Consider the following 26,841-nt stretch of genomic DNA (forward strand, 5'->3'; position numbering starts at 1 on the left):
ACAGTCGGGTGTGCCTGTCCACGGTGTGCCCTTACTCCAAGCTCTATAGTTTGTACACCACCGTACCACCGTACAGTACAGTATGTGGTGTAAAGTGTACAGTCCACATATAGAGAGTGTATAGCATTCCCTACTCTAGTAGCTCGGCATTCCCCAGCTCTTGTGGCGTATCACCGTCGACTCCAAACCCCGATCGGTTCGCCGGCCAGTCTGTCACCGCGCGAACAACGAGAACCACACGTTGCTTGTTTAACCGGTTCTCACCTTCTTTATTTTACAATCTTCTATTGTATTGTGTTGTACGCACCGAACAACTGCTACAATAGGTTCTCAAGTTTTACATCCCGAGCACCGCGGACCGATCGCGGCCGCAAGGCTCAGAGTTACGGCATTAGTTGTTCTACATTTAATTAATTATTATTAGTATTTTTTATTATTATTATTGATATTATCATTCATGATAACGGTGACGTGATTGGAGTGAAATAATTTTTAAATTATTGCCAATTAGTAAAAGTACGAAAACTCAAGGTGTTTTAGTTAGTTAATTATTTATTAATATTTTTTTTTTTACGAGTGTGTATTAATTATTTGACAATAATTAACATAAAAAGCGAGTTCCTCGAGGTCTGTGTGAAGCAAGAACGCACAGATACTATCGAGATGCTGACGGACATGACACCAGCCGCGGCTGGTCAGCTTTATCCGCAGCTTCAGTCCATCTCTAAGTCGCCCGCTCATCACATGGTGAGTGTCAATACAGATAAGTCTAAAAATTCGGTATGGTCAAGGTAAAGATAGAGATAAAGATAAATTAGGAGACTTTAACTCAAAAATAATACTAAAATTGGAGTAAAAATGGTACTTAAATTGACAATTGGCAGTCTCACGCGATAAAAATCTTAATCCGGCAGCTACATTCACCACTTTGGATCTTATAATCTCTGATCAGGTGCTACTGAGGCTTGTCCCGTGGGTTATGCCTTAAATGTTGAGTAATGTAAGGCAACGTCGAGTAAGTAGTAGAGCTCTGAAGTAGCAGCCCTGGTATGACTACGGTCTTACTAGTCTTGGTAGTAAAAAAGCTTACACCCGCGTTGTCATCATCAGATAACATCGCAAGATCTTGTCATTTAAACGACTAAATTAGTCTTCGTTTTGACAATTCATTTCGGTCCTTTGTTCTCTCTCTCTATCTTTATCTCAAGATCGTCATCGGCTAAGTCAACAAATTTTATCTTCACTTTATTTAATTTATTTATTGCTCGTAATTTTTATACTCATCAAACATCAATCATATTCTTTATTTATTTATTTTCAACGATATTCATACATTTAATATTTTTGTATAAATAAATTTACTTCCGGCTATTTATACTCCGTAAATAAAATTTAGTAAGGCTAGAATATAGAGATCCCGGTAATCTCCTATTGTCGAGGATTAGCCGGCGGATCATCCGGGCTTTTCTGGTCTCTGTTTTGACAGCCAAAATACTCTTATACATTTAAATGCCCACACTTACTCATATAAATACATCATACATACTGTGCTAGTTGATGTATACATATATATTTTTTTTTATTTTATTAAATTAAATTAAATACATCCACTCACAAGGACAAATAGTAAAGTTTTTGCCCATGACAGCACGTGGGCCAAAAAATTTTTTACCCGTCGCCAGCTCACACCGATACTTGATCTCTTACACTCCATAATATAAGGCATAACACATAACATCATCAAAACGTTCTTCATATAATATATAACATGAATTTAATATTACACCACACATCTACTCAACTCTTTTCCTTCCTGAATATGTAGGTATATACACTAGAAATTTACTTTATGACTCGACTGCAAAGAGTGCCGCCAGTCTCGACGGATGATTTACGAGACGACGGTAAAAAAGTTATTAAATTCACAGGATTTTTAAAAAAACTACAGCATACAGTGTACAACCTACAAAACCAAAATTTACAAACAAAAAATCTAAATATTAATTACAAGTTTGCTAACTGCAGAATTGCCAAGCGTATTATTTTATTTTAATGTAAATTTATTTCAAAAAAATTATATTAATCGACGGTAACGTCACACGTGCGTGATATTTCTTTCAAACAGAAAAATATAACACACTGACTGCAGATTGTAAATGTAGCTCACATTAAATTGCACGACCTGAAAGTAAAATTCCGTTTTATTAGAATTATTTTTTTTTTCTTTGTTAAACTCTTTATTTTTTATATACATATTTGACATTTAAAGTCACGAATACACTATAACCCGTTTTACGGGTATTCAACATTTTACTCTGAATATATAACCATCGATCCATATTTATATTTTTATTTAAAATATATAGCTTAGAAGTTTCTTGGTGTTGAAGAAAATTTTTTCTTTTATTTTTTACATCAATATCCATTTCTTACACACAAAACTTTTAACTATTTTTATCCATAATGTGGATGAAATTTTTTGTTTAAAAAAAATTCTAGTGTCATACATGGGAATAAAATCTAAATGTATCGAGTATCGTTTTTTTGGGTTTTAAATGTTTGACACAAGGTTTTTTTTCGAGAACAAAGAAGTAAAAAGTATTCGAATATAAATGAAAGAATTGTATAAAATAAAATAAAATAAAAGTGGATGTCGATATAGACGTAGACTATAGACTACCTGCCGCAGAGTAGAGGGTGAGCCAATTATTTATCTCAGATTCTTTTGTGCGACAGGATTCACTTGATAGGATGCGTGGGATATGTAATAGAATACTTACACTTCCTTGATGCGACGCGACACTTAACACTCACTTCTCTTCTCTATTTTCAAAAATATTTTTATTCAATAATAAATTAATACTCTCGTTCATCAATAAAATTTATAAAAATAAAAATAATAATGAGTAATGAATAATGAGCGCGGTAATTTATTAAAAGATAAAAGAGTTGATGGGATTAATGAGTTTTAAATGGTTAGCTGTCAGACGGTGAAGCGAATATAAATATAAATAAATAATACTGTGTAATATCCTTGTCATTATTGCTATCGACTGCTCACGTCTATTCGTACGTACATTCGATGGTTCATACACACGTATTCATTAAATAATTAATCACCAATAATTCCTCGCGACTATAGTTGCAAGTTTAACTTATACCTTATATATATTTATAAAAAAGTCATTGCCTCGTTGTTTGACATTTAGGAAATTATTGTTGTCTTGTTATTATTTTTTTAAGAGCTAGTTGATAACTTTATTTCAAGTGTAACAGAGGAGCAAAATATTTTAAAAATGGATTTTTGTATAAAGAAAATATTTATTTGAGTAAAGTATAGCTCAGTTGTCAAAATACTATCCGATTACGTATGAATGGGGGCTAATTTGTCAAACCAATAACCCAAAATGATGACAGACCATCGGTCACATTGCGTAAAAACCTTGTTTGCATGATGTATCGATAGATAAATAATAATAATAACAATAAAAATAATAATAGAATGGAAGAAGAAGAAATGTTTAAAAACTGATGAGAAAAAACACAAAAGTGGCCTACTGCTCTTGCCTATCGAAAAATCTTCGCTCCACTTCACTTTTAATGGCATCAAGTATAATATAAGCATTAGATAGAAAGTCTGGAGACTGGGACACACAAATAAGTATAAACCTAAAAGCGGCTGATCCCATAATCCGATTCAGCAGCATAGCGTGCAGTAGTGTGCCTTTATGTACGTACTAAACGTTCTATTTTGTATTTAGTTGGACTATCCATCCAGCACTCGAGATTCAGTATTGGAGTATGGTCATGCTCAACCGTGGCTCTTACTCGATCTCTATGCCACTAAACTAGAATAACCGTATAGTGATTGCCGTCGTAGTCGCCCGTTGACATTTTCGAGAGCAACAATGGACTGCGAACGGCCCGAGTGAGCATTTGTTGTAACGTGCCCGTCCGTCGTTCGTCATGGGGGATAAAGGGACCGCATGTCCTTTTTTCAAACAACCAAAACTACACTCTTGTGTAGCGATGAGGACTCCTAGCTCCTGATATCCGTCAATTATTATTGTCGTTTCACATAAAGTGAAAGATTTACCTGAAATTTAAAGGGCTCTTGACATTTTGCACTCGGATATTCAAAGGATTTTAGTTGGTGGAAATATTTAGAACTACCAATTGACATTTTTTTAAATTTCCTCGAAAAAATTTTTATTATTAAATAAAAATTGATAGAATATGAAAATTTTTAGAAAAAAAAATATTTTTTACGCATCAACATTTCAATTTGAACAATTTATATTAATGTATAAATATATAAATGATATTTGTCATATTTACTTTACTTTAACACCTATACTGATTTTCCAACTTCCGGAGTAGTGAATCAAGTTACCAAATGCCAGATGTTCAAAATGTACAAAGCCATGGCTGCCAGAAGTTGTTGTTACTACTATGCACTAGTACATATTAATATGTTAAATATAAATAATATAAGTTATGTACAGTAGTAATGTAAATGTAGTTGAGGCGCTTTTGCCACTCGTTCTTGTTCTCGCGTCTTTCAAGAGTTGCAAGAACCGTGTTTCATGAAGATATGATTGATCGACAACGTACACAGGCACTGCGCTCAGGAAATGTATGTGGATATATTATATACATTTATATATGAATTTCTAACCTAGGCTAAAATGATACCTTTGAGACGGATGGTAGGAAAAACGTATATCATACACACTCTCACACATATATATTCTCTTGACACTTGAAGCCGTAAATGCTTTACATACCCGAGTCAAAATTCGAGTCCCGTTTTGACCGTAAAAATGTCCCAACTCTTTGAAGTCTAATATGCCGCTAAAAATCGAGTTCTGTTTTGACCGTACAAGACGGTATCGGAGAATAAGTACGGTTAAAACAGGCGTACGCAGGTCTGTTTTGACCATAAAAATTTCCAGGAGTATAATATTATCATTATAAATATTATTACTATATTTGTCATCTTGTTGATTATTATTATTTCTCTTGCCATCTTTTAATTCTTAGGCGCGAAAATTTAAATTAATAAAAACATGAAAAGTTGACATTTAAAAATTAAAAATTTAATAATAATAATAATAATAATAATAATAATAACAATAATAATCTCAGAGAAGGGTTTTTCTTTCAAAAATTTGAATTTTTGGAAAAAATATTATTCTTTTCTAAATTCAGCTTAGTTCACATATTTTCACTGAAACAAGTTTTAAAATATATAAGAATCGCAGGTAATTGTTTAATTTCACATTTTTTAAAAGTAATTAATTTTTTGATATTTTTTCATAGTTTTTTTTTTAATCCAACAACTGACGTTTTTCATATTTTTTTTTACTCTAAAATTGAAATTTTTCAAAAAATTAAAAAAAATTTTTCTATTTTAGATTTACTCTGATAAAAAAAATATTTTACAAGTAGAAAAAAAAAATTTTTTTAATTATCGATTTTTCGATATTTTGCTAAAACTTTTTTTTAACCCAAAATTTGAAATTTTTCATAATTTGTTTTTAGTTAAAAAATTGAAATGTTTCATAATTTTTCTTATCCCAAAATTAACATTTTTGAAAAAAATTTTGAAAAATTTTTCTATTTTAGATTTATTCTAAAAAAAAAAAAAAATATCTATTAAGTAGAAAATAATCTAATCATGTTGATTTCACACCCCGTGAAAATAAGCAATTACCGAATCTTACAATTGAAAATAGAAGTATAAGATTAATAATTGAGAATGGATAACTAAATTTCAATTTTGAATGTCTATAAATATAATTATTACTATTCATTTAATTTCTCCGTAAAGTTCTTTTTCAGATTCCACTCAGAACTTAGTTATTTCAAGACGCGTCTTTTAAAAAGTTTATGAGACTACTGAGATTCGCCTTTTACCAATCGGCAGTGTAGCGATGCGGGTAGCGCGTAAGTCTTGACGAGCGATAGGTTCCAAGTTCGGTTCTCGGTTAGGGCAAAGCGATTTTTATTTATTTCTTTATTTACGAAGCGTATTAGGTTAAGTTACCATAAGTAATCCTTTCCTCCTATCTCCTTACTCCTTAATATGTATAAACTGGACAATAAATAACCCCTGTTCGTAAAAAAAAAAATCAAATTTGGGAAATCATCCATTTTTGTTTTTTTTATTACAAAATTAATTTATATATTTTTTTGTGCTCATACACGATTTTGATAGTAGTAATTGTAATAATTGTTAATTACAAATTTTTTATGTTAATGACAATTATTATTAATTACTATTACTTATTTCTTATAACAATAATAATTATTATTCATAATAATAATTATTATTGCAGTGATTAAAGCAAAAAATAAATAAATGGGATTTCAATTGATTTGAACCCGGATCCCTAAGAATTTTAAAATTTGATTTATTATTATTATTATTATTATCATTATTTCAAGCCTGGTTTGACCGTAATCGTGGTAGAATGGGACAAAACTCCACTAGTTACGGTGAAACCAGGCTCAGTTTAAATGAGCTATCAATACAGCGCCAAGTCTGTTTTGACCGTAAAATTGAGATGGGAAAAATTACGGTTAAAACGGAACTCGAATTTCGACTCGGGTATGTCATTGTCAATTCATCAATGTCTCACTGTAAATATTTTCCGTACTTGCAATTTCTGGTATTTTGTTGCATTCCACTTTAATAGACTTTAATAATATAATAATTGGAAAATATTATTGACGGGTAAAATTACTTTAATTAATAGAAATCGTCCAACTTAATAAAGTAGTACTGTCGATACTGCAACACGGAAAAAAGAAAACTCGAAAAATTACAGTATAAAATGTAAAATCGGTCCCGTCGAAATCAAAACTAGAAAAATTACAGTTTGAAATAACATTTTTCTAAATTCAATTTTTTAATTTAATATTCACAGCTTTCAATGTAAATATTACATTCTACAATGTAATTTTTATAAAATCTGTAATAATTACATTTTAAACTGTAATTTTTCCAGTTTTCATCACGAAGCGCCACGTTGCATTATATACTGTAATTTTTCGAGTTTTCTTTTTTCCGTGAAGAGTCATGCTTCAAATCTATGTTTTTAATAATGTAGCTCTTCAAGAAATTAATATGAATATTATTTTATCAAATTTGATTAATATACCAAATTTCAATGTATTTTAAACATTATAAAATGTGAAAAAAAATTACATTTTAAAGTAATATTCATAAAAGCTTGATGCTTCGAACAAAAAAAAAAATAAAAAAATTACAGTTAAAAAATTGAATTCTTACAAAGTCTGTAAAAACTTCATTTCAAAATTGTAAAAAACAATACTTGGAATTTTTTTTTATAAATAATAATATGTTTCTTTGAAACTGGAATTTTTCAAGTTTTTTGTTCGGAGCTCCTTTTATTACTACAAAAAATGTCATTTTTTAATTATTCTTTTTTCCGTGCACTGATGGAAGGATTTCTTAGTATTTAAGATTTCTTTGTATTAAAGAAATTATTTCTTAAACGTCATTTCTTAGTATTTAAAAGACATTTCTTAAATACTAAGAAATATTTTTTAAATACTAAGAAATGATGTTTAAGAAATGATTTCTTAAATACAAAGAAATCTTCTTAAATGCTAAAAAATCCTTCTGTGTGTGATAATTATTAAGAATACATTTTCTTGTCTAAAAAATTTATCAAATCGATCAAATTAATTTTTACTCAATCCAATAAGGTTATTTATTTGTTTACTCAAGAATTCTTCGAAAAAAAAAAAAAATAAATAAATAAATTTAAATAGTTCATTTTAATAAATTCTTGAGCCAACAAATCATTTCCTGGACAATAATTTTTCTTTCTCTCAGTGTAATTCTCCAGCCTACAATATTATCTTTAGTTTAATTTAAAAAAAATTTATTCAATATAATATAATATTTAAACCATAGGAGCCTTTTATCTGACTAAAACCCCGAATAAAAAACAACAATAAACAATTGTTTGTCCATTTTATCAAATCGAAAGGTATCATTTTAGCAAAATAGTTTTTATTTTCCACGAGTACGGATCATGGAGCGTCAATCGTGGCACCTCTGCGATTGACGATAATTGAAAGACTCGAGGGCCTTGCAAACAATGTATGTACTCTACGTGGGTACGTACATTGAATTACCGTGTATTATCATCAGGACTTGGCATCATCGGATCGTCATAGTCGAGTATTTTCTTAAGAGAAAGAAAGAATCAAGATTATTATTCTTTTAACATGCTCTTAGTCTCAACAAATAGCTGGACCGTCGAGACTGGGATGACTCTTGCGAGGGAAAAATTCCTTAAAAAAACTCCTGCAAGATGAGAGCCCCGATCTGTTCGCCAGTGTGTTTAAAGGCAAAGCAAGTCCCTTGAATCTGAATAAGCTCCAGGCGACGACTTTGTGCGCGCGCACGAGTACGACCGTTGCCGAACGGCCCTCTCACGAGTTCCACCGAGGATCGAGGTGCTGCCACGTCGGGAGTCCCTGCAGGGGTGCCAAATCATGTGGCGCGAGCCAAAACATCGCCGACACTGATTGTGAGCGTCATATACATTGCATTCATACTCTTCACCGTTTTTACACAGCAGACCAGACGTGTGTTTGATTTATCGGCTCGGTGATGTGTCTGATCGGGTGTGACAGACGATGCATTTAAATTTATACTTCTCTTCATATCACTCTCCGACTGAAGCTTACTGTTATTTTTATTTTATTTTATTTGTTTATTGACGCAATGTAAATAAATTTATTGACACCTTATCCATCATTAAACTTTTGACACTTTCAAAAATTATTACATTTTATTATAAAAATAATTTATTGACATAAAATAGTCGAAATGTTTTGTCTATCTGATACTTTACATCAAAATATAAATTATAAATGATGTGATTACGATAAAAAAAAAACAAAACATTACTTTATAATAGCAGTAATAAATTTTGTCCAATTATCACGGGTAATAATTAAAAATAATTAATGCGGAGATTAATTATAGATTTTAGTCATTAAAAAAAAAATATAAAATGTAATTAGGAAAAAACTAGTTTGTTAACCTACTGAAAATGAATAATTTTTGACAATTTAATTGGGGAATTGGAGGTTAAATAAATAAAGAATTATTTAAAAAAACAATGAATACAGACATTGAGATTTAGTGAGTACATCGACGTACACTTAACGACTTTTTGCATCGTGTTAAACTTTTTTCTCAAGGTGTTTATTTGTATAAAATTGTTATTGGACAATTTACATCGACTGTTTGAGTTTATGCGGCGATCGTGTTGCTGTTGTTTTGCATTATATTAAAAACTTATATTAGTAAAGTCGTGATTGCTTGAAGCTGCCAGTACAGAGTAAAGATGAGAAAAGAAGAGAACAGGTAAAGAGTCATGCACGTCTACACAACCACTCTCTCGTCTCATTTTCTCTCAACATACACACACTTATATATTATAATAATAAACATATAATAATAATGATAATAATATTTATAGTTGATAAATACACACGTATATGTATATGTGTACGTACGATATATCGTACATATAATAAGACCGGTTCGTATAAATATATAATATAATAATTGCACGACCTTTACGATAACCGGCTGTATACTGCATTGGAAAGTATCATTATCTACCGTTTTGTGTCCGCGAGATGGGTTTATCGATTGAAATCTCATCTATGAAAAGTGGAAGCCGAAAACCCCTTGATTTTCTATTGTCAACAATTACTTTATATATATTTATTTATTTAACTTTTTCCTTTGATACATAACAACCTTTTTATTACTCAGACAATTTTCTTTAACATTATCATGAATCATGATTATTCAATCATTTTTAATCATTCGCAAACGGATTCATTTTTCAATTTATTATTTTATGCACTTTGCAATTTTATAAAATTTAATTAATGCATCTACTAAAAAAAAAAAAAATAAAATACTGATTCAAGAATTTTTTGTCTTGATTCAAGACAATGAAACTCTTCAAAATTATTTTCTTGGATTAAAACTTTTTCTTCTGATTCAAGTTAATTTTTTTTTTCTGTGTGTAGATACTTTAACATGTACATCAATTAACAAAAAACCTACAGATGGAAGACGAAAAGCCAACTGTCAAAGAAGTTAAACAAAAATGAATAATTATCGTTAAAAATTGGTCGTCCTTGCTGAACGCGGCAACAAGCTCGCTCATATATATAATAAGTTAATTTACATTTCGGTGTGTTGACAACTTCGTAGTCCTGACTTTGGTACCCTGCACTGGTAAAGGTACTGAGCGCATATAAGGAGTACTGGATACCTTTTGAGAGCCTGAGGCTAAAAATTATGCAGCTGCGAGTTGCGCAACGGTCGTTCGCCGCTGCTACACATTTCAGTTATTCACTTTTAATCTATCTCGACACCGTTATGAAATTGATGCTATTCATATAATACTTTACCCGTACACTTATTTATTTGTTATGTTATTCCTCAAACTTTTTTTATACAATTTTCTCGATGATTTTTAACCCCATTTTAGAACATAAAAAATATGTACAGTTACAGCTCATTCTTCACAGGATAATCGCATTCTGATCGTTGCATCTAATAGCCACATTATCGCCTATCTTGCCAACGATTCGCTGCATATAACTTATTGTAATTGCGTGTGTTACTTATAACACTTGCTGAGATAAATTACCGAGTCCCAAGTCTTGAATTTTCCATGATATCGCGACGTTTTGCAAATAAACATTAATATTAATAATAGTAAAAAAATAAGACTAAAAAAATTAAACTTGAATGAATAAAATAAAATGTGTGATGAAAATTCACAAGAATGTTATATCAAGTGTACGAAAGCATTTCAAGTGAAATTTATTTACGAGTTTTTATTAACTTGGGGTCTTTTTCGGTAAAAACGATAAATTTATACGTATTTATCCTCCAGAATGTTTCTCTTGGAAAATAAGGGTAGTTGTCTCCCACGACTGTGTCACATAAACACATACATACATATATTTCCAAGCTCACACACATCTACTGGGCACTAGATAGCAAACGAAACAATAAATTAAACTACGGAGTCACCCTCGAGTCTCTTATACGGTGATGATGTCCTCGAGGGGTGGCCTAATATGTCACAGTCTGTTGCAGTGATCTCGAAAAGAGTAAAAGCGTGCGTGGGGCCACGAGGGTTGACGAGGAGCTAGGGATCTCCTAATGGACTGATTCAATACCGATCATCTGATAAACTTAAAACTAATAAATATATTATTTACTGTATCCGAAAATTGCCGGATTACCAATTTATCTTTCAATTATTTTCCTTACTACCTTTATCATTATTATTATTAAAATCCTTAAATTACTTTTACTGCATCAAAGTAAATTTATAATCTAAATTCGCAGTAAATCTTTAGTCAACAAATTATATGTTTATGTAACACGTGGCGAAATGTATCGATTGAAAACAGTCTTTAGTCTTTACTTTCAAGCCTAGAAAAAAAATAGACGCACTATTATTAACTGACATTTCACACCTAAAGCCGATAGAATATTTATTAACTTACACTTTATTTACGAACATATCAATACTTATAAATATATGGCTATTGATGCACAGAGAATGGTTAATCAAGAGAACCAACCATTCGATATACATACTCTGGTGTGTACGTGTCGTGTACAGAAATCACCGTATGAGTTATTCGTATCCCACCGCGAGATTACTAAGAGACGCGATATAGCTATTCTATTGACGATGTATGGTCTATGGTTGATACCGCGCAATATAAACCCTTGTATGTGTATGTGGATGTACACCCCCGAGTGTCGGAGTGTAAAACGCGGGCGCAATACGCGATGAAGCTATAAATTCACTACACCGACGAAGACACGCGAACCAATTCATTTGAGAATTGATATCTGTGTATGGTATATCGCAATAGCTAGTAGCTGTCCAGAGAAACTATCACATCACTAATAAACTGTCAAGTCAACGAGTGTATGCAGATTATTGAGCTAGCTGTTATCTGTTAGCTTTTGTTAATAATTCAATAACTGATTTATAGTTACTCTATTTATTGATTTTTTATTACTTTTAATCTTCAATTTTTTCGTATCAATTCAATTGGTACTAAAAATTTTTTTAATAAATAATTATATGGTCAAAATAAAAAATTTATTTCGAAGGAAATAGAATTTCCTGTTTATAAATAAGTACTAGAATTACAATAATTAAGACTCATGATATATAATTATATGATTTTAGTTACCCAATTTTACGGTTCTCTATGAATCTAGAGACATTTAATTTCAATTTACAGAAGTAATAATCGTCATCAAGGCAATAAAATAACTCATAAACAATAATTAGAAGTTGTACATACGTATTTTGTTCTACAAAATAAAAGGCTTTAAATTAAATAGGACGATACTAAAATAAATGACACTAGTGCACGTGAATCCTGATGCACTTACTTCGAGCCGTTTACTGCGCTACATGTACATAATGCCTATAATCAAGAATATAATTCACAGTCGCGGTAAGCATGTACTTTGAGTCTCGTTAGCTTTAGCGTGAACGAACTCCCGATTGTATTACATATATATGTGTATGTGTATTATATTAAATTATACAGAAGAGACACTTGATATAATACTGCGATGTTCAGTCTGGAACCTAAGAGTCTGTCTAGTTCGTTAGACCATGTATCACTTTCGCAGGCATTCGAAAAATATGTTAGATGTTAGATATGATATATAATAAAATTAAATTATCTTTAATTAACCATTCATAGGTCTTTTAATTTTTAATCGATGAAAAAATTGATTTATCCGATTTTTTATGTTAGATTTTAATATATTCTGCGGTTGTAATATAACCACGTATATTTATTGTAGACCGAGGATTAGACCACTGAAATTAGTTAAATGAGGAAGATTTAGTAGCGGTTTTATTGTTAGTGCTATTTGTAACAGTTGGCTGGGTAAGAATTTCTTATTTAATATTATTGTTATTATTATTATACATTTATAGATATGTATACGTGTAAATGTAAGAGTAAAAATTACACGATTCGAGTATAAATATTTTTGTTCACGCGAAGACTGCAGACAATTTATCTCAAGAAATTACTTTACTCAGCGGAGTTAACCCTCATTGGCCTGCAATATACATATGCGTTTATCTCGCCACAAAGTGACCTTCACTTAGCACCTCACTGCAAAAATATCAATTCATATTACATTACATGTACAGTTCCATCTGTAAATATACATGTTATTATATTATTAATATAATTGAACTAAAGAAAACTTACCATACAATTATTTTTAACATAAATTATTTTCTGGCAATTATCTTTTTATTTAAAGAACCCGACATCATATTTTTATTCAAATTAATTCTAATATTTTATCCTCACATTTTGATATTTATTACCGTGTTTTTTGGGTATTTTTTTTTTAATTCTTATGCACATGCTTTATTTTAATTTTTTAAATTAAATTACTGTAACAATGAAAAATTTTTGTTTGTAAATCAGTCAGAATTCATCAGTTAATTATACAAAACAATTCTTTTGTTGAGTTATTCATTAATTGATTCATCATTGACAAGGTGAGAACAGCGCTAATTATTTTGGTATTGAATGCAAAAATTAAGACTGATTAAAAAAAAAAAAAATTACATGCAAAAAAAAATAAAACATGTCAGTCAGTACAAAATAATCTTGCATAGAAAGGTTGTCATGAGTGACAATTATAGATCAGATAAAGTAAACCTGGTAAGGCAATTGCTGTGATGAGGAAATAGCTGGATTGCGTGTAAAACCAGTAGCTGTTGTTTATCATCAAAATTTTATTTATATATAAAGAAAATATATCTGTGAGGTTAATCATTAGATAACTCAAAATAACCTTGCTAATGTCGAAACAATAATCATTCACAATTAAAACTACAATGGGAAACACATTTTATATAAATAAATAAATTGAAGCCACGTTAATTAATTGATCCATCATTGACGAGACAGAGATAAAGATAAGAATCGGAGTTTTCTTCGAAACATTAATTTAGTTCGTTGTGGTTGTCTTCTGAGAAACAAATTAGTGCATAAGACGATCCGCGACCCGCGTGATGATGCAGCATGTGAAGAACCTGACACAAACACGTCTTTAAAAATACGTACATTTATAAATATATATGTATCTAAAAATACACTTACCACATGTTAAAATTTTTTGTCCGATAGCACCTTCGTTTAAATGCTAATATTCCGCCCAATTTATCTCTTTATAATATTTTTTGATGCCTGAGGATTCGACGCTCCATGGCGGTTAAGTTTTTTCTATAAATAACTATCCACATATATTTATAATAAACATACATATATACGAATAAGAATGCGTCCTTACCTAGCCTGACGCTATTTACACGTCGATGACCCGTTGAAGATTTTTGATAATTGAAAGAAGGCCGCCTAAGAGACCACCTTGGCTGAAAATAACCAAATCCAATAAAGTGCTTGATATATTTCGTCCGGACAATAGATTTAGCAAATTACCAAAAATAAAGCGAGGAGACTTGATTACTAAAAATTTATTTTATTTTGACGTCTGATGTCTCTAGGGTCTCACGAGTAGAGCTGTGAGGTGTTGGACGGTGGGAAATAAATAAAAATGAAAACGGTTGTCGTGTAAATTAGACCATGGGTCCTTAACAAGACGGAGAGAGGTTAAATGTGATGGATTTTAATGTATTTTCGGTTAATAAATATACAAGGACGCGAGCCCTTTTGCTACGCCCGTCGGGCGGGTTTATAACACAGGAACACGGCCTCAGGGCTATTCCCTCTATATGCTAATGCATCAGGCTACCGATATACTCCTTTACGCCTCCACCTATGCATGTCTATACATATATATTTACTCTCATAAGAACTGAACGATCAGTTTTGTTTTTCGATCGATAGTAATTTTTTTTTATTTTTATAAATTCACTGCATATTTCATTTTTATATTAACACTCTTCTTACATAAATTAGTTTTTTACTACCTTATTAAAAATTTCATTCTAAAAGTGACATTTAATTAATAAAAAAAAAAAAAATAAAATATATAGAATTTAATTTTAATTTGAATAAAAAAAATGCTTACTATTTAATTAGCGACAGTGAAGTTTATAAAATATTTTATGAATCGGTTAAAAAAAGTATTAATAGAATCTTGTTATTATTATTATTACCATTAAATTCAAAATTCACGAATAGTAGGAACGGAATGCTGACGGTTTTATTGTCGGTATTTTAGAAGAATTAATCCGAGATGAGGTAACAAATATACAGTATACATATTTGGAGAGATTATAATAAAACACATGCCGGGCGATAGGTTGGACACTCGGGCGCTAATTTGCCGCTGAATTTTATGTACCACTAAATTATCTCATGCAAATGCACAGCCGCTTCCGTCTCACCCTCTACATCCTTTAAATATATATCCATATCCTTTTGCTGCTTCAGTATGTGGTATATAGTTATATAGCAGCTTCCGTTCACTGCTAAAACCAAATATACAGCCGTCTATAGATACATAAAATCATCTACATTCAACATCTGAGTTGAGCTATCCGAGAAATACACTGTATGTTAGTTAATACTCCTTGTGTTTATAAGCGTATTCTGTACAAGATTTATATCGCTCTCATTATCCTAATGAAGACTTCACTCGGTTAAAAAAATCTTGAATTGTTTTGGTAGTAGTATTAGTCGTCGTTCGTCCTACGAGTGTATAGTACTTACTAAAACTTGCTCGCCATAACGAGATGTTACTTGGAAGTCATTTTTCCTCGGGAGTTCTCTGAACACCAATCAACTAATAAATTTTACTCTTGGAGTAAAATGCTGTAATTTAGATTTTTACAACAGATGGTCTTAAAATTTCATTATTTACTCAATTTTTTTAATTGAAGTTTCAAATCATATCGCTCAATATACAATTAAATTTTAAAAGAAAAAAAATCTAATATTTTTTTACAAAACTTTTTAATAAAGAAAATAATTAAATTTTTTTTGCAATAAAAAAAAATTTCATATAAAGTTCATAAATAAAAACCGTGATTGGATTGAGTAAAAATAAATGATTAATTGCGATGTATAGTATCTTATTAATGGAAAATAAAATTTTCATGATAACCAATCACCTAGATACATTGATCGGCACGTCAAGCTCCCGAGAAACAAGTTAATGAAAATTCCAAAGAAAATAAACGAAAAGTTATATATTTCTAACCGCGTAAGTAAAGCGGCGAGTGGTGTAGCAAGTACTGGCAATAATAAAGAGTGAAAGGAAGAGACAAGGGTGTAACCACGTTAACTGGCAAGGAGTTATAGCGGTCAGTAAGTAAAATAACTCGCTTAATATTCAACGTTTGCCAGCGCGACAGATTTACGAGTGCTAATGAATTGGCATTTTTTTTCTCTCTCTCTATATATATTAATCTAACATATGTAGTGTATGTATGTGAATAAGCAGAGGCGGTCTGTAACCCAACAAACTTTCTTTTACTCCCATTCCTCTTTTGTAGCTCCCGGTGTTATCGGAATTTCCCACGTCGGCTTGTACCCGAAAAATAAATTAGCCCCGACTGTAGATAGAGACGATGCAAAGAATTGTTTAAATTACCTTCTTGTTCTTTTCCTTTTATCAGATGCGATGATAAATATTTAAGTAAGAAGCTGGTGGTGGTGATGGTGAGAAGAGAACAGAAAGCTCATCCTCGATTAGAGAAATAAAATAGCGGCGCCCGAGCAGAGATGACCGAATAAATCTCGGCTCCCGTTGGCCCGGGGCCACGCGGCAAAATTCACTCGGGCTCGGGATACTTAGGATGACCACCAGTCTTAGACACAGGGCTGTTTTGGTAACGCATTGCACACTCATCATCATCATCAGTAAATAGGATAGAGTCTACTGATAAAAAGAGTAGAGGAAAGAGGATGGATTAGGATTGCTTCTGATGGTGCAAGTTCACTCTTGTATTCTTCTCATTCTTGTTCTCGTTTTTATTCATCCTCTTCTTCTCCTTCTATTCTCGTGTATATTCACCGTTCAGCTCTCACGATGGATTTAATTAAAAAACATAATTTAGAAGAAGGGTAACAGGTAGCCGGGTTTCATGGTGGGAATTAACAGCGTCGATCCGATGGGCATCCACTACTGCCTTACTGATTTCTCGGCTCGAGAATATATTCTATACTATCTTTTTTAAAAAGGTGTATTGGTGTTGATGCAGACTAGCCTCGGGTCACTCTCTCATGAATAACGTTATTAATACCAATAACCACCAGTTTAAAAATCCACTTTCGAGAATTTTGTATGTCCTTCGTTATTTCTCTGCAAAAACCATCATTTTTTGCTGTTAAAAATCTTAGAACTGGGACTTTTATATATTTATAAGCAGCAACTGGATATGGATGTATACAGGTTTTTATTTTCAACCGGTACTGAGCCAGACACTTTATAAAACTTTAAATTATGTCAATAATTTTTAAAAATTGTTGGATGTGTATCTAAGTAAGCACTTTACAACCTTGCCTGGTTGCTCGACATCCTCGCCAAAGTCATTAACGTTGAGCGACGGTTGCTGAGGACGAGTCCACGCCGTATATACGGTATATATACTGCAATCGCTCTACTCTGGCAATTATCTTTCACGAAAGAAAGTAAAACGCAAAAGCAAGTAAAATAAAAAGCAAAAAATAGACTCTAAAGAAGAAGATGGGAAATAATTTTATTTATAAGAAAATCACAAGCAAGTCGCTCGGATTTTATCGACGCTTATGCATGCGAATGTGCAAATAAACTAAATGCGCAGATAAAACAAATAATTAGCATTAAAATTACCCACATTAATTTTATCAGTTAATCAGGAAAAATATTGTTATGTTTTAAACATCTCTACTCAAGTATTTAATATTAATGAGATTCTTTTTTAAGTTAAAGTAATTTCGTATTTACTACACAGATAAAAAAAATTAATTTGATCCAAGAAAAAAATTCTTAACCAAGAAAATTATTTTGAAGAAATTTTGAACCGAGAAAAATTTCTTAAAAAATTTTCGGTTTTATTAAAAAAACTTTCTTTAAAATAATTTTCTTCGTTCAAAATTTTTTCTAATTAAATTCATTTATTTATATTGACAATTGTCAGAATAACTTTTGAAAGTTGACAAAAATCAAAACTGTAAAGTATTACCAAAAACATGAACTAGATATTCTCGCAATGTTTAGCATCAAAATTGAATAAAAAAATCACCTAATCTTTTTAGTTTTGGTATCGCATCACAATTGACTTGTGGATTCGTAACAGCGCAGGTGAATCCAATCAAAAGCTCGCCCAGCAAAATTCTACAGCAGGTGCTTCGATTCCTTTATCTTTTTCTCTCCTCCCCCTCCTCCCCCTCCTCCTCCTCTTCGCGTTATAACTTCCTCAATATCCTCTTGCTCCTCAGTTACCTCTCCTTCATCATCCAGTCCATCTATTTTTTTAATCCCTGAACCGAGAAAAATACAGCGCACTGTACAGCTAATTTCTGTAGCCCATAAAACATTCTTCCATCCTCTTGCTACGCGTTTAGTTGTTTTTATTATTTTTATAATTCTTTGAACGTATATGATATATACTACAGGTCTGTGGTACGTTGTACGGTGTACGGCGTGTTCATCGAGATCAATTTGCAGCGAAGCGCGTCCTTTTGTAGACTCGCAAGAATCGCATTAGCGTTATTAAGATACAAGCGAAAGGGTGTGACGACTTGTGGACATAGCGTGTATATTATAAATTCTATCTACTCCACTCTACACTCTGGACTCTTTTACATCACACTGAGCACACAACACACAACACAAACGCCGCTTTTATCAAAACCTGTGTAATAGAATATCTAACTGCATGTCGGCTCTGCGCTGGCTTTACCACAATTTAATAAAATAAAAAATATATACTATAATATGAGCATCAAAAAATACATATTAAGTCAAGCAGCTTGAAACGGACAGTAGAGATTACTGTTAACTTTCCTCTATACCAGTACTAGCAATAGGAATAGAAATATATAAATAATATTTATAAGAAAGAAATGTCAGCTGTGGTTCGCCACAACAGCAACCTATCACCAGGGTTTTACTAAACTCACCCTTTGGTTTTTCACCTCGTTCGCACCCTCACACTCTGTCCGTCGAGCTGTCAGTCGTGTCGAGTATTCTATCAAATAAAGTAAAGGGAGTCAAGAGTACTTAAATGAACTATACCACACTGTATAAAACTATACCAGCTATAATACTCAACATTACTGGATAGTATAGCTTCTGATACTATTTCTCCATCACACTTGTATTTTATACATACTTATTTTCATCACCAGCTGTCACTTTACGTGTTTGTGGTAACCCGACGTTTGCCCACTGACGCCAACACTTTATCCTGTCTTTTTTATTACTATTTCAATTACATTCATAATCATAGACATTTACTGCTGCAGTAATTCTAATACAACACAAGTATTTTCTGGAATTAGTTACCGGTTAAATTGCTGAAGAGAACAATCGAAAAGGATATAAAAGAAATTAAATTTTTTATCATACTGATATGGCCTTTTAGTAATGTCTGAATCAATGCTACAAAGATAAGAAAGATATTTTTTTTTTTTCTGAACTTAGTATCAGTTTAACGACGTTATCGTGGATACCATTTTGTTGGTTCGATAGCTGATGGGAAAAGTCGCGTGAGCAGTAAAAAACATGATATGGTTGCGGCATTGATTAAAAGAGCAACGATATCACATAAAATTTCATTAATAATTAATATTAAATAATAATAATAAAGTTTAGAAGTGAATTTAAAAATTAAAATAGAAATGAAGAAAACGTTTGGTTAGATAATGAGACAAGTAAAAAGATGGTATTATTAATTGACTAATTCTTTGGGTTAGAAGGTTTGTGGCTTGATGGGCCTAGGCCTAGGCTAGCAAACTCTAGGCTGGCTAAAAAAGCACTGCGTTATGCCGGTCTTTAACCGTATCCGCTGGATGCTAGTATATCTCGTGGTCGGCAGGTTTCTCAGAAGGCAGATAGATGCTAAGTCTGATGTATCTAGGAGGAACGAAAACAGAAAACAGTTTTCTGGTTTTAATTTATGCTCAGCATCGCCCCCAGGCGTTATTATTAGTCCTAGTCGGTCTCTATGATGCGCATGACGTCATACGGGTCTCTACACCAGATATAATACTCTTACGGCACTGGTAAATGCCATGCTGAGACAAAAGAGTCCAGTCGGCACGTTTTCCAGCATTAGCCGTCTTTACAACCTGCCGACAACTGATTTATAATTATCTAATCCATTTACATATTTTTAGCATTAATTAAGCCTCTAACTCAAACACCGTTCGTGGATTAGTTTGCTCTTATTAATTGGATGTGCTGACTTGCCGGTTTCGCTACTCTGATCACGTAGTAACAACTTCATTTTATAAATTAGCAACCTACTCATTACCCAACTTCATGGTTGAAAGTCAAAAAGTAAGAAGAAAAGCTGAATTTTCATCAAAAACACAATGTTAGGTTCAACTTTCAAGAGAGTGAAAGTCTGTAATGAGAAAATATCGCGTGCGTAAGCAATTACTATGCCGCAGAGGCTCAGCTATCAAAGAGATAAGCCTGTACGAGTGGAATACTCAAGCAACCGCGTAGAGAGTTAACTTGTGAATTAAATAACCCAAGTTATATTATGTTAACGGCGACTAGTAGTCTATAACTTATATACTACTTTAGCACATGTAATACCAGCAAACTATTAACTGCTGCTACTACTACCGGAACAAAGAACAACGGGTTTCTGGTTCTTCAACAATTATTTTTTTTCAGCTCATCTACAATTAAAGCACAAAACTTGATACTACTCGGCAAATCGATTAACAATCAATATCAACAGCTTTGTTAACGCATTTGACATTTGACTTGTTGTAAAGCAATCCTGAATGATCTAAACTACTAGTCGAGTAGTAGTGAGCTTCGAAATCACTGAGGGAGACGGATCTGGAGGCAATTATTCATAATATCGTGGAGTAGCTAGCATTGACTGGATTTATTAGCCGCGTTGTCTATCAGCTCCTCTCTTTGTGGTGTTCATGCATCAGAATCGAACAATCCGGGATAGGAAGGGTTCAAAGTCGGGGAATGTGTCCTGGTCCTCGGGGGTGGATCTAGCTCTTCGATGGCTAATTGAGAGATGTCGTTGTCTCCGGAGGGCACGTCGTATTGTAGTAGTTTCACTGGATCAATACCTACCCTACCTATAACCTACGACCGAGCTTGAAGAGGGCGTGGTCCCATGCACCATCAGCGGAGATACGTTCAACGCCGTGTGTGCTTTCCTATCCTCATCGGTGTTTCACCCTCTTGCCTCAATCGTCAACCCCAATAGGGTGACTTTCTGTCTTTGCGTCTAGTCATTCAAAGCCAGACCAGAGTCACTGTTATATACTATTCTCTATCCTCTATGTACTATGTATTATGTGCTAGCTTACTTTTGCCGTGTGTAATGCATATATACTTTTACTTTATATATGCTTGAACAAAGAAACTTGATCCCTATAAAGTCCTTTTTAGTGTTTCAACTTTATGTCATCAAATTATATTGAAATAAAATGGTGATAAAAAAATTCCAAATGGAATCTTGTTATACTTTTTGAGCTTTTAAAGATCTAGAGAATTTATTATGTAGCAAAAAAATTTTTTAACTAAAAGATCTTCTCAATTGAAAATTCTTAAATATTTTGATAGTTTACCATTGATTGAAAAGAAGAGAACAAGTTACTCCAAAGGTTTTATTAATTTATTAGAGTTGATTTTGTTGTTGTTGTTTTTTTTTTTTTTTTTTTTTTTTTTTATTTTGAAAAGAAAAAATAAATAAATCTAAACAAAACGAAAATTATATCTGTAGTTTTTTGTGATAAATGACATAACATATAAAACAAATTATAAAAACTGGTGAATGGAAGATGAGATGATGATGAAGAGCTGATGCTTTTTGTAACCTCATTTCGTTTGTACCATTCTCAAGTTGGTCGGGGTTGTGGGTTTACATGATGATGAGAGTGTCCGAAGGTAACTTGCCGTGTGTGAGTTGACTGTGTTAGTGTAGATGCTTGGAACCGCGTGGGGGGCGTGTCGCCTCGATGGCGCCGGCTACTAATGGCCGCGGGCCGCCAGACTTTAATTTCCTGCCGCTTCCGCGCGGACCTTTTGGCTTTGGCTTTGGTTTTCTACAGTGCCTTTCTGGTTTCTGTTCTGTTCGAAAGGTGAAGGCAAAGGTATCTTCACTCCCTTTGCTCTGACGAACCTCGTTCGTTTTAACAAACCACCACCACCGGGTTCGGGTCATCCAGCTTTTTACAGCTAGGGCTCGTTCTCGGTTGCTCTAATCAGTCTGCTAGGTTGTCGGTTCGTTTTACTTCTGGTGGAGTAGTAGTCGGTATGGTAGCTGACAACCTCGCCTCGCCCCCGTAATGTTTCCACTGGACCAAACGAGCAAGTCCAGAAGCCAGAGAGAATAAGAGAACAGAATCACGAGGCGAATGATTTGCATGAAACTGGGCTTGATGAGACCGCTCGATTTGCCTCCGGCCTCATTACCTCGAAACTGTCGTAGTCGTAGCCGTAGTCTGCGGGATGGTGGGCTTTAACTTATTCGTAATTCCTTCTTCGTATATATAATAGTTTCTCTCGGTTGCCATCCGTTCCTCATTTCTATCTCAGTCATTTTTGCTGTCTTCTTATTGGCTCTAATTATTATTATTACTGTACTATACTTTTACTATCAGCATGTAGATATAATTATGATTACGTAAATATAAAAAATTTAACGAAATTATTATTCGGTTTTTCGAAACCCTCTATTTTGATAATAGTTTAGGGATTTTATGAGGATGAAAAATGTATTAGTTAATGGAGCTGTAGCTGTCTACTTTGCTTTTATGATTAGTATTTTTCGGAAATGTTAAGCTCAGTTGAATTAACATAAAAGTCGAGATTGAATTGCCCGTAGCCGAGTGTTCTACACATCATTACTTTTCAGTAAATTTCCAAGAGCTAGTCCAACATATAAAAGCTAGTCGGTCTCCGCTATAGTAGAGCCTATACCTTGTACATCAATTTAGTGTCATTAAGCCGAGTTTGATTTTTTTTTGGCTCGTTGCACTTGTTTTAATATGTTTTTTTCTCTGTTTAGCTTTTACAAACTTTTTTAAACTATACGGTAACAACCGAGCCCGACAGAACGGAAGCGACAACTTATTTAAAGATCGACAATTTAGACGACGTGATTACGGATAACGGATCTATGGTAGTTTTACCGGTTTTGATATTAACCTCATTCTTGGTCACGGATGTTGAATAAGTTTAAATTAGGATTATTATCGAAAATAAATGATACAACCATAACGATAACCATAACCAGGAAATCAATACAAATGTATACTAATCTAAATATAATTTCTGATGTTACAGGAACATCCCGGGCTTCGCGGTACCCCACTGGCGATGCTCGCTGCACAATGTAACAAATTGAGCAACAAGAGCCCTCCGCCTTTGGCGGATGCCGCAGTGGGGAAAGGTTTTCATCCATGGAAAAAGAGCCCACAGAGCAGCGGGAGTTCACCACAGCACACCGGAGGCGGTGGCTGCACCACCACAGGAGTCACTCAAAGGCCAACAGCGACCAGCAGCGCGGGAAGCACCGGCGGAGGAGGTGGAGGTGGTGGGTACGCAAGAGCACCAGTAACCTCTTGTGCATCCACCGCGCCCCAGTATGGTAGCGACATGTACTTTCCGGGCACGGCGTCAGTCCAACCAGCCAGTGACCCGCACCACCACCAGAGCAGTCTCTTAGGCAAGGTCGAGGGCGCGACCCTCAGCTCAGTCTACGGCAGACACCCTTACGAGTCTTGGCCGTTCAACACGATGACTGGGGCCACCCACGGTGGCATAAAAGCCAGCGACGGGTGGTGGGACGTCCACGGTGCCGCTACTGGAGGTTGGCTCGACGTAAGCGGTACCGTTGGCGTTCACGCTCAGATGGCGAACTACTCGGCGGACTACTCAACCAGTCTTGCCCTGGCTGGGAATCACTTGCTGAGCTCAGCTACGACAGCCAGCCACAACCTGCTCCAAGACACGTACAAGTCAATGCTACCCGGCGGACCTCCTGGTTTTGGACTCCACGCACACCACGCGGCGAGTTCCGGAGCCGGAGGAGCTGGCAGCCCTCAAGGTGCTACTGGGGTGGTAACTCAAGCGCCCTCACCTCGATCCCAGCGACGATACACCGGGCGGGCGACCTGCGACTGCCCGAACTGCCAAGAAGCAGAGCGACTCGGTCCCGCCGGTGTCCACCTCCGGAAGAAGAACATCCACAGCTGTCATATTCCCGGATGCGGGAAGGTCTACGGGAAGACGTCACATCTGAAGGCCCACTTGCGGTGGCACACTGGTGAGCGACCGTTTGTTTGCAACTGGCTTTTCTGTGGCAAGCGGTTCACACGTTCGGATGAGTTGCAGCGGCACCTTCGAACCCACACCGGAGAAAAGAGATTCGCCTGCCCGGTCTGCAACAAGCGGTTCATGCGCAGCGACCATCTCGCGAAGCACGTCAAGACCCACAGCAGCAGCAGCAGCAGCAGCGGCAGCAAGGGCAAGGGGGGAGCGGGGAGCTCCTCAGCCGAGTCCTGCTCAGACAGCGAGGACAACGGGAGCCAGCAGAGTCCCACTTCCAACAGCAGCAGCTCCACCTCGGTGGTGGCCCAGGGGGTGCCGGGTCAGGTTGTCCAGGGTCAGCAGCAGGGTCAGCACCAGGCTCCGCAGCAGCCTCAGCAGCAACAGGCCTTGGCAGTGGTAGTGGGCCCTCAGGTGGGTCAGGACGCCAACGGCACCTCCCAGACCACCACCGGTCTCCAACAGCCAACAACTCCCATGACCCCAATGCAGATGACACCTCCCCCCTTGACCCCTCACCATCCTCACCACCCCCATCTCCCGCCACTAATGCATCATCCTCATCATCACGCAACCTCTGTAACAGCGGCGGCGCATCATCATCCGCACGCGGGGATGAGCATGCACTGAGCCCGGTGGGGCCCGGACCCGGTTCCTGCAATAACGGTACCACAGCGGCCCTGGGCTCCCCACTATCCTACCCACTCAACCTGAACCTCATGCACCAGCAACACCACACTGTCAATGTCCTTACACATCACCAAATCAATCAACACCACTTACAACAACAACAGCAACAGCAACAACAACAACAACAACAACAACAACAACAACAACAACAACAACAACAACAACAACAACAACAACAACAACAACAACAGCAACAACAGCAACAACAGCAACAACAACAACGACACAATCACTACCAACAACAACAACAACAACAACAACGTCAAAACTCTTACACTCTTACGCAGAATCCTGGCACTCCTCAGACCCCCTCCCCTGCATCTCCTGCACCTGTACATAATATCTAAATCCCTCCCCCTATACACAACTCTTATTATATATAAATATATGATTGATATTGATATTAATATTAATGATAATAATGATAATAATAACGCACTTTAATCACAGAATACTTATTGCCATTTCTGGCACGTCCCAATGCACTCGTCTTTGTTTATTAATTAATTAATTAATTATTAAATTTATTGTTCTAATTGTAAATATTATACATAGCGCGTGAAATATTAAATGATATTATATTTATAGTGATATAATATTGTATAAAGACACACGATTATTAGAAAAGTTTTAAAATTAAATTCTAAATATTAAATACATATATATTGCGTATATTTAATTAAAACACGTACATACATTATTAGTTGTACAATAATTGTCATTGTCGATATTATAGTTTACGTGTTCGGTCGATTCGACGCGAATGTATAATTAATTATCGACCTATATATAAATATATATGTATGTAATATAAATATAAATATAAATATAAATACAAACAAAGTATATAAATATATAACGCGTCGAGGGCCAATCGCAGATGGGCTCTCGACCGGGTGGACGGTTTTAAGAGTTATTTTCTGTTAGACGAATCTTTGTTTCGTATTAGACTCCCCGTTGTTGTAATATTTCAAATTAACGTGGAATTGTACTTGGATGGAGCTTCATATCACGCCCACCCGTATATAAATCTAAACTATCTAATATTATTATTATTATTACTATCAAATTAGTTTACCATAATTCTTATTATTAATTAATTAATTGATTAATTATTATTATTAGTTAACTACTATTATGAATTATTAATTATTATTATTAATGAATTATTATTCAAGTATTATAGATGATTATGAAAATTCATTTGAGAGAGATAAAAAAAAACAAAATAAATGATGCTTTTTGTGAGTACGAATCGAGCTTTTATCATTATTTTGATCACGTGTTTCCCATCATCATGTACATTAATCCCTTAATTTTTCCGGAACTTGTAGATGCATTTATATTAATAAATCTTTCTTTCTTTCTTATTGTACAAGCTTTTACAAACACACATTGGTATAAAATCAAACAACAAGCTCGCGGGCGAACAATAAACATAAAAAGCAAATAAAATAAATAAGTGGGAAAGAAATAAAACTAAACTTCAAGGGGAGCTTTTGCTGTGGTTAATATCACATGGCCCGTTAGCTTCCGAACTCTACGAGCCATGAAATGTCCCATCATAACATATA

At 34.3% G+C, this 26,841-nt stretch overlaps 1 protein-coding gene across 1 annotated transcript; it reads left to right on the forward strand.

Annotated features, from left to right (window-relative positions):
- Positions 1 to 26,371, forward strand: LOC123275415 (transcription factor Sp9-like). The gene is given in 3 exon segments (XM_044743522.1): positions 1 to 747; positions 23,594 to 24,871; positions 24,874 to 26,371. Coding segments are annotated over 3 exon segments (2,103 nt in total). The 5' UTR covers positions 1 to 663; the 3' UTR covers positions 25,615 to 26,371.
- The last annotated feature ends 470 nt before the right edge of the window (positions 26,372 to 26,841 follow it).

Source organism: Cotesia glomerata, linkage group LG1, assembly GCF_020080835.1.
Source record: "Cotesia glomerata isolate CgM1 linkage group LG1, MPM_Cglom_v2.3, whole genome shotgun sequence".
Classification (NCBI taxonomy): Eukaryota; Metazoa; Arthropoda; class Insecta; order Hymenoptera; family Braconidae; genus Cotesia; species Cotesia glomerata.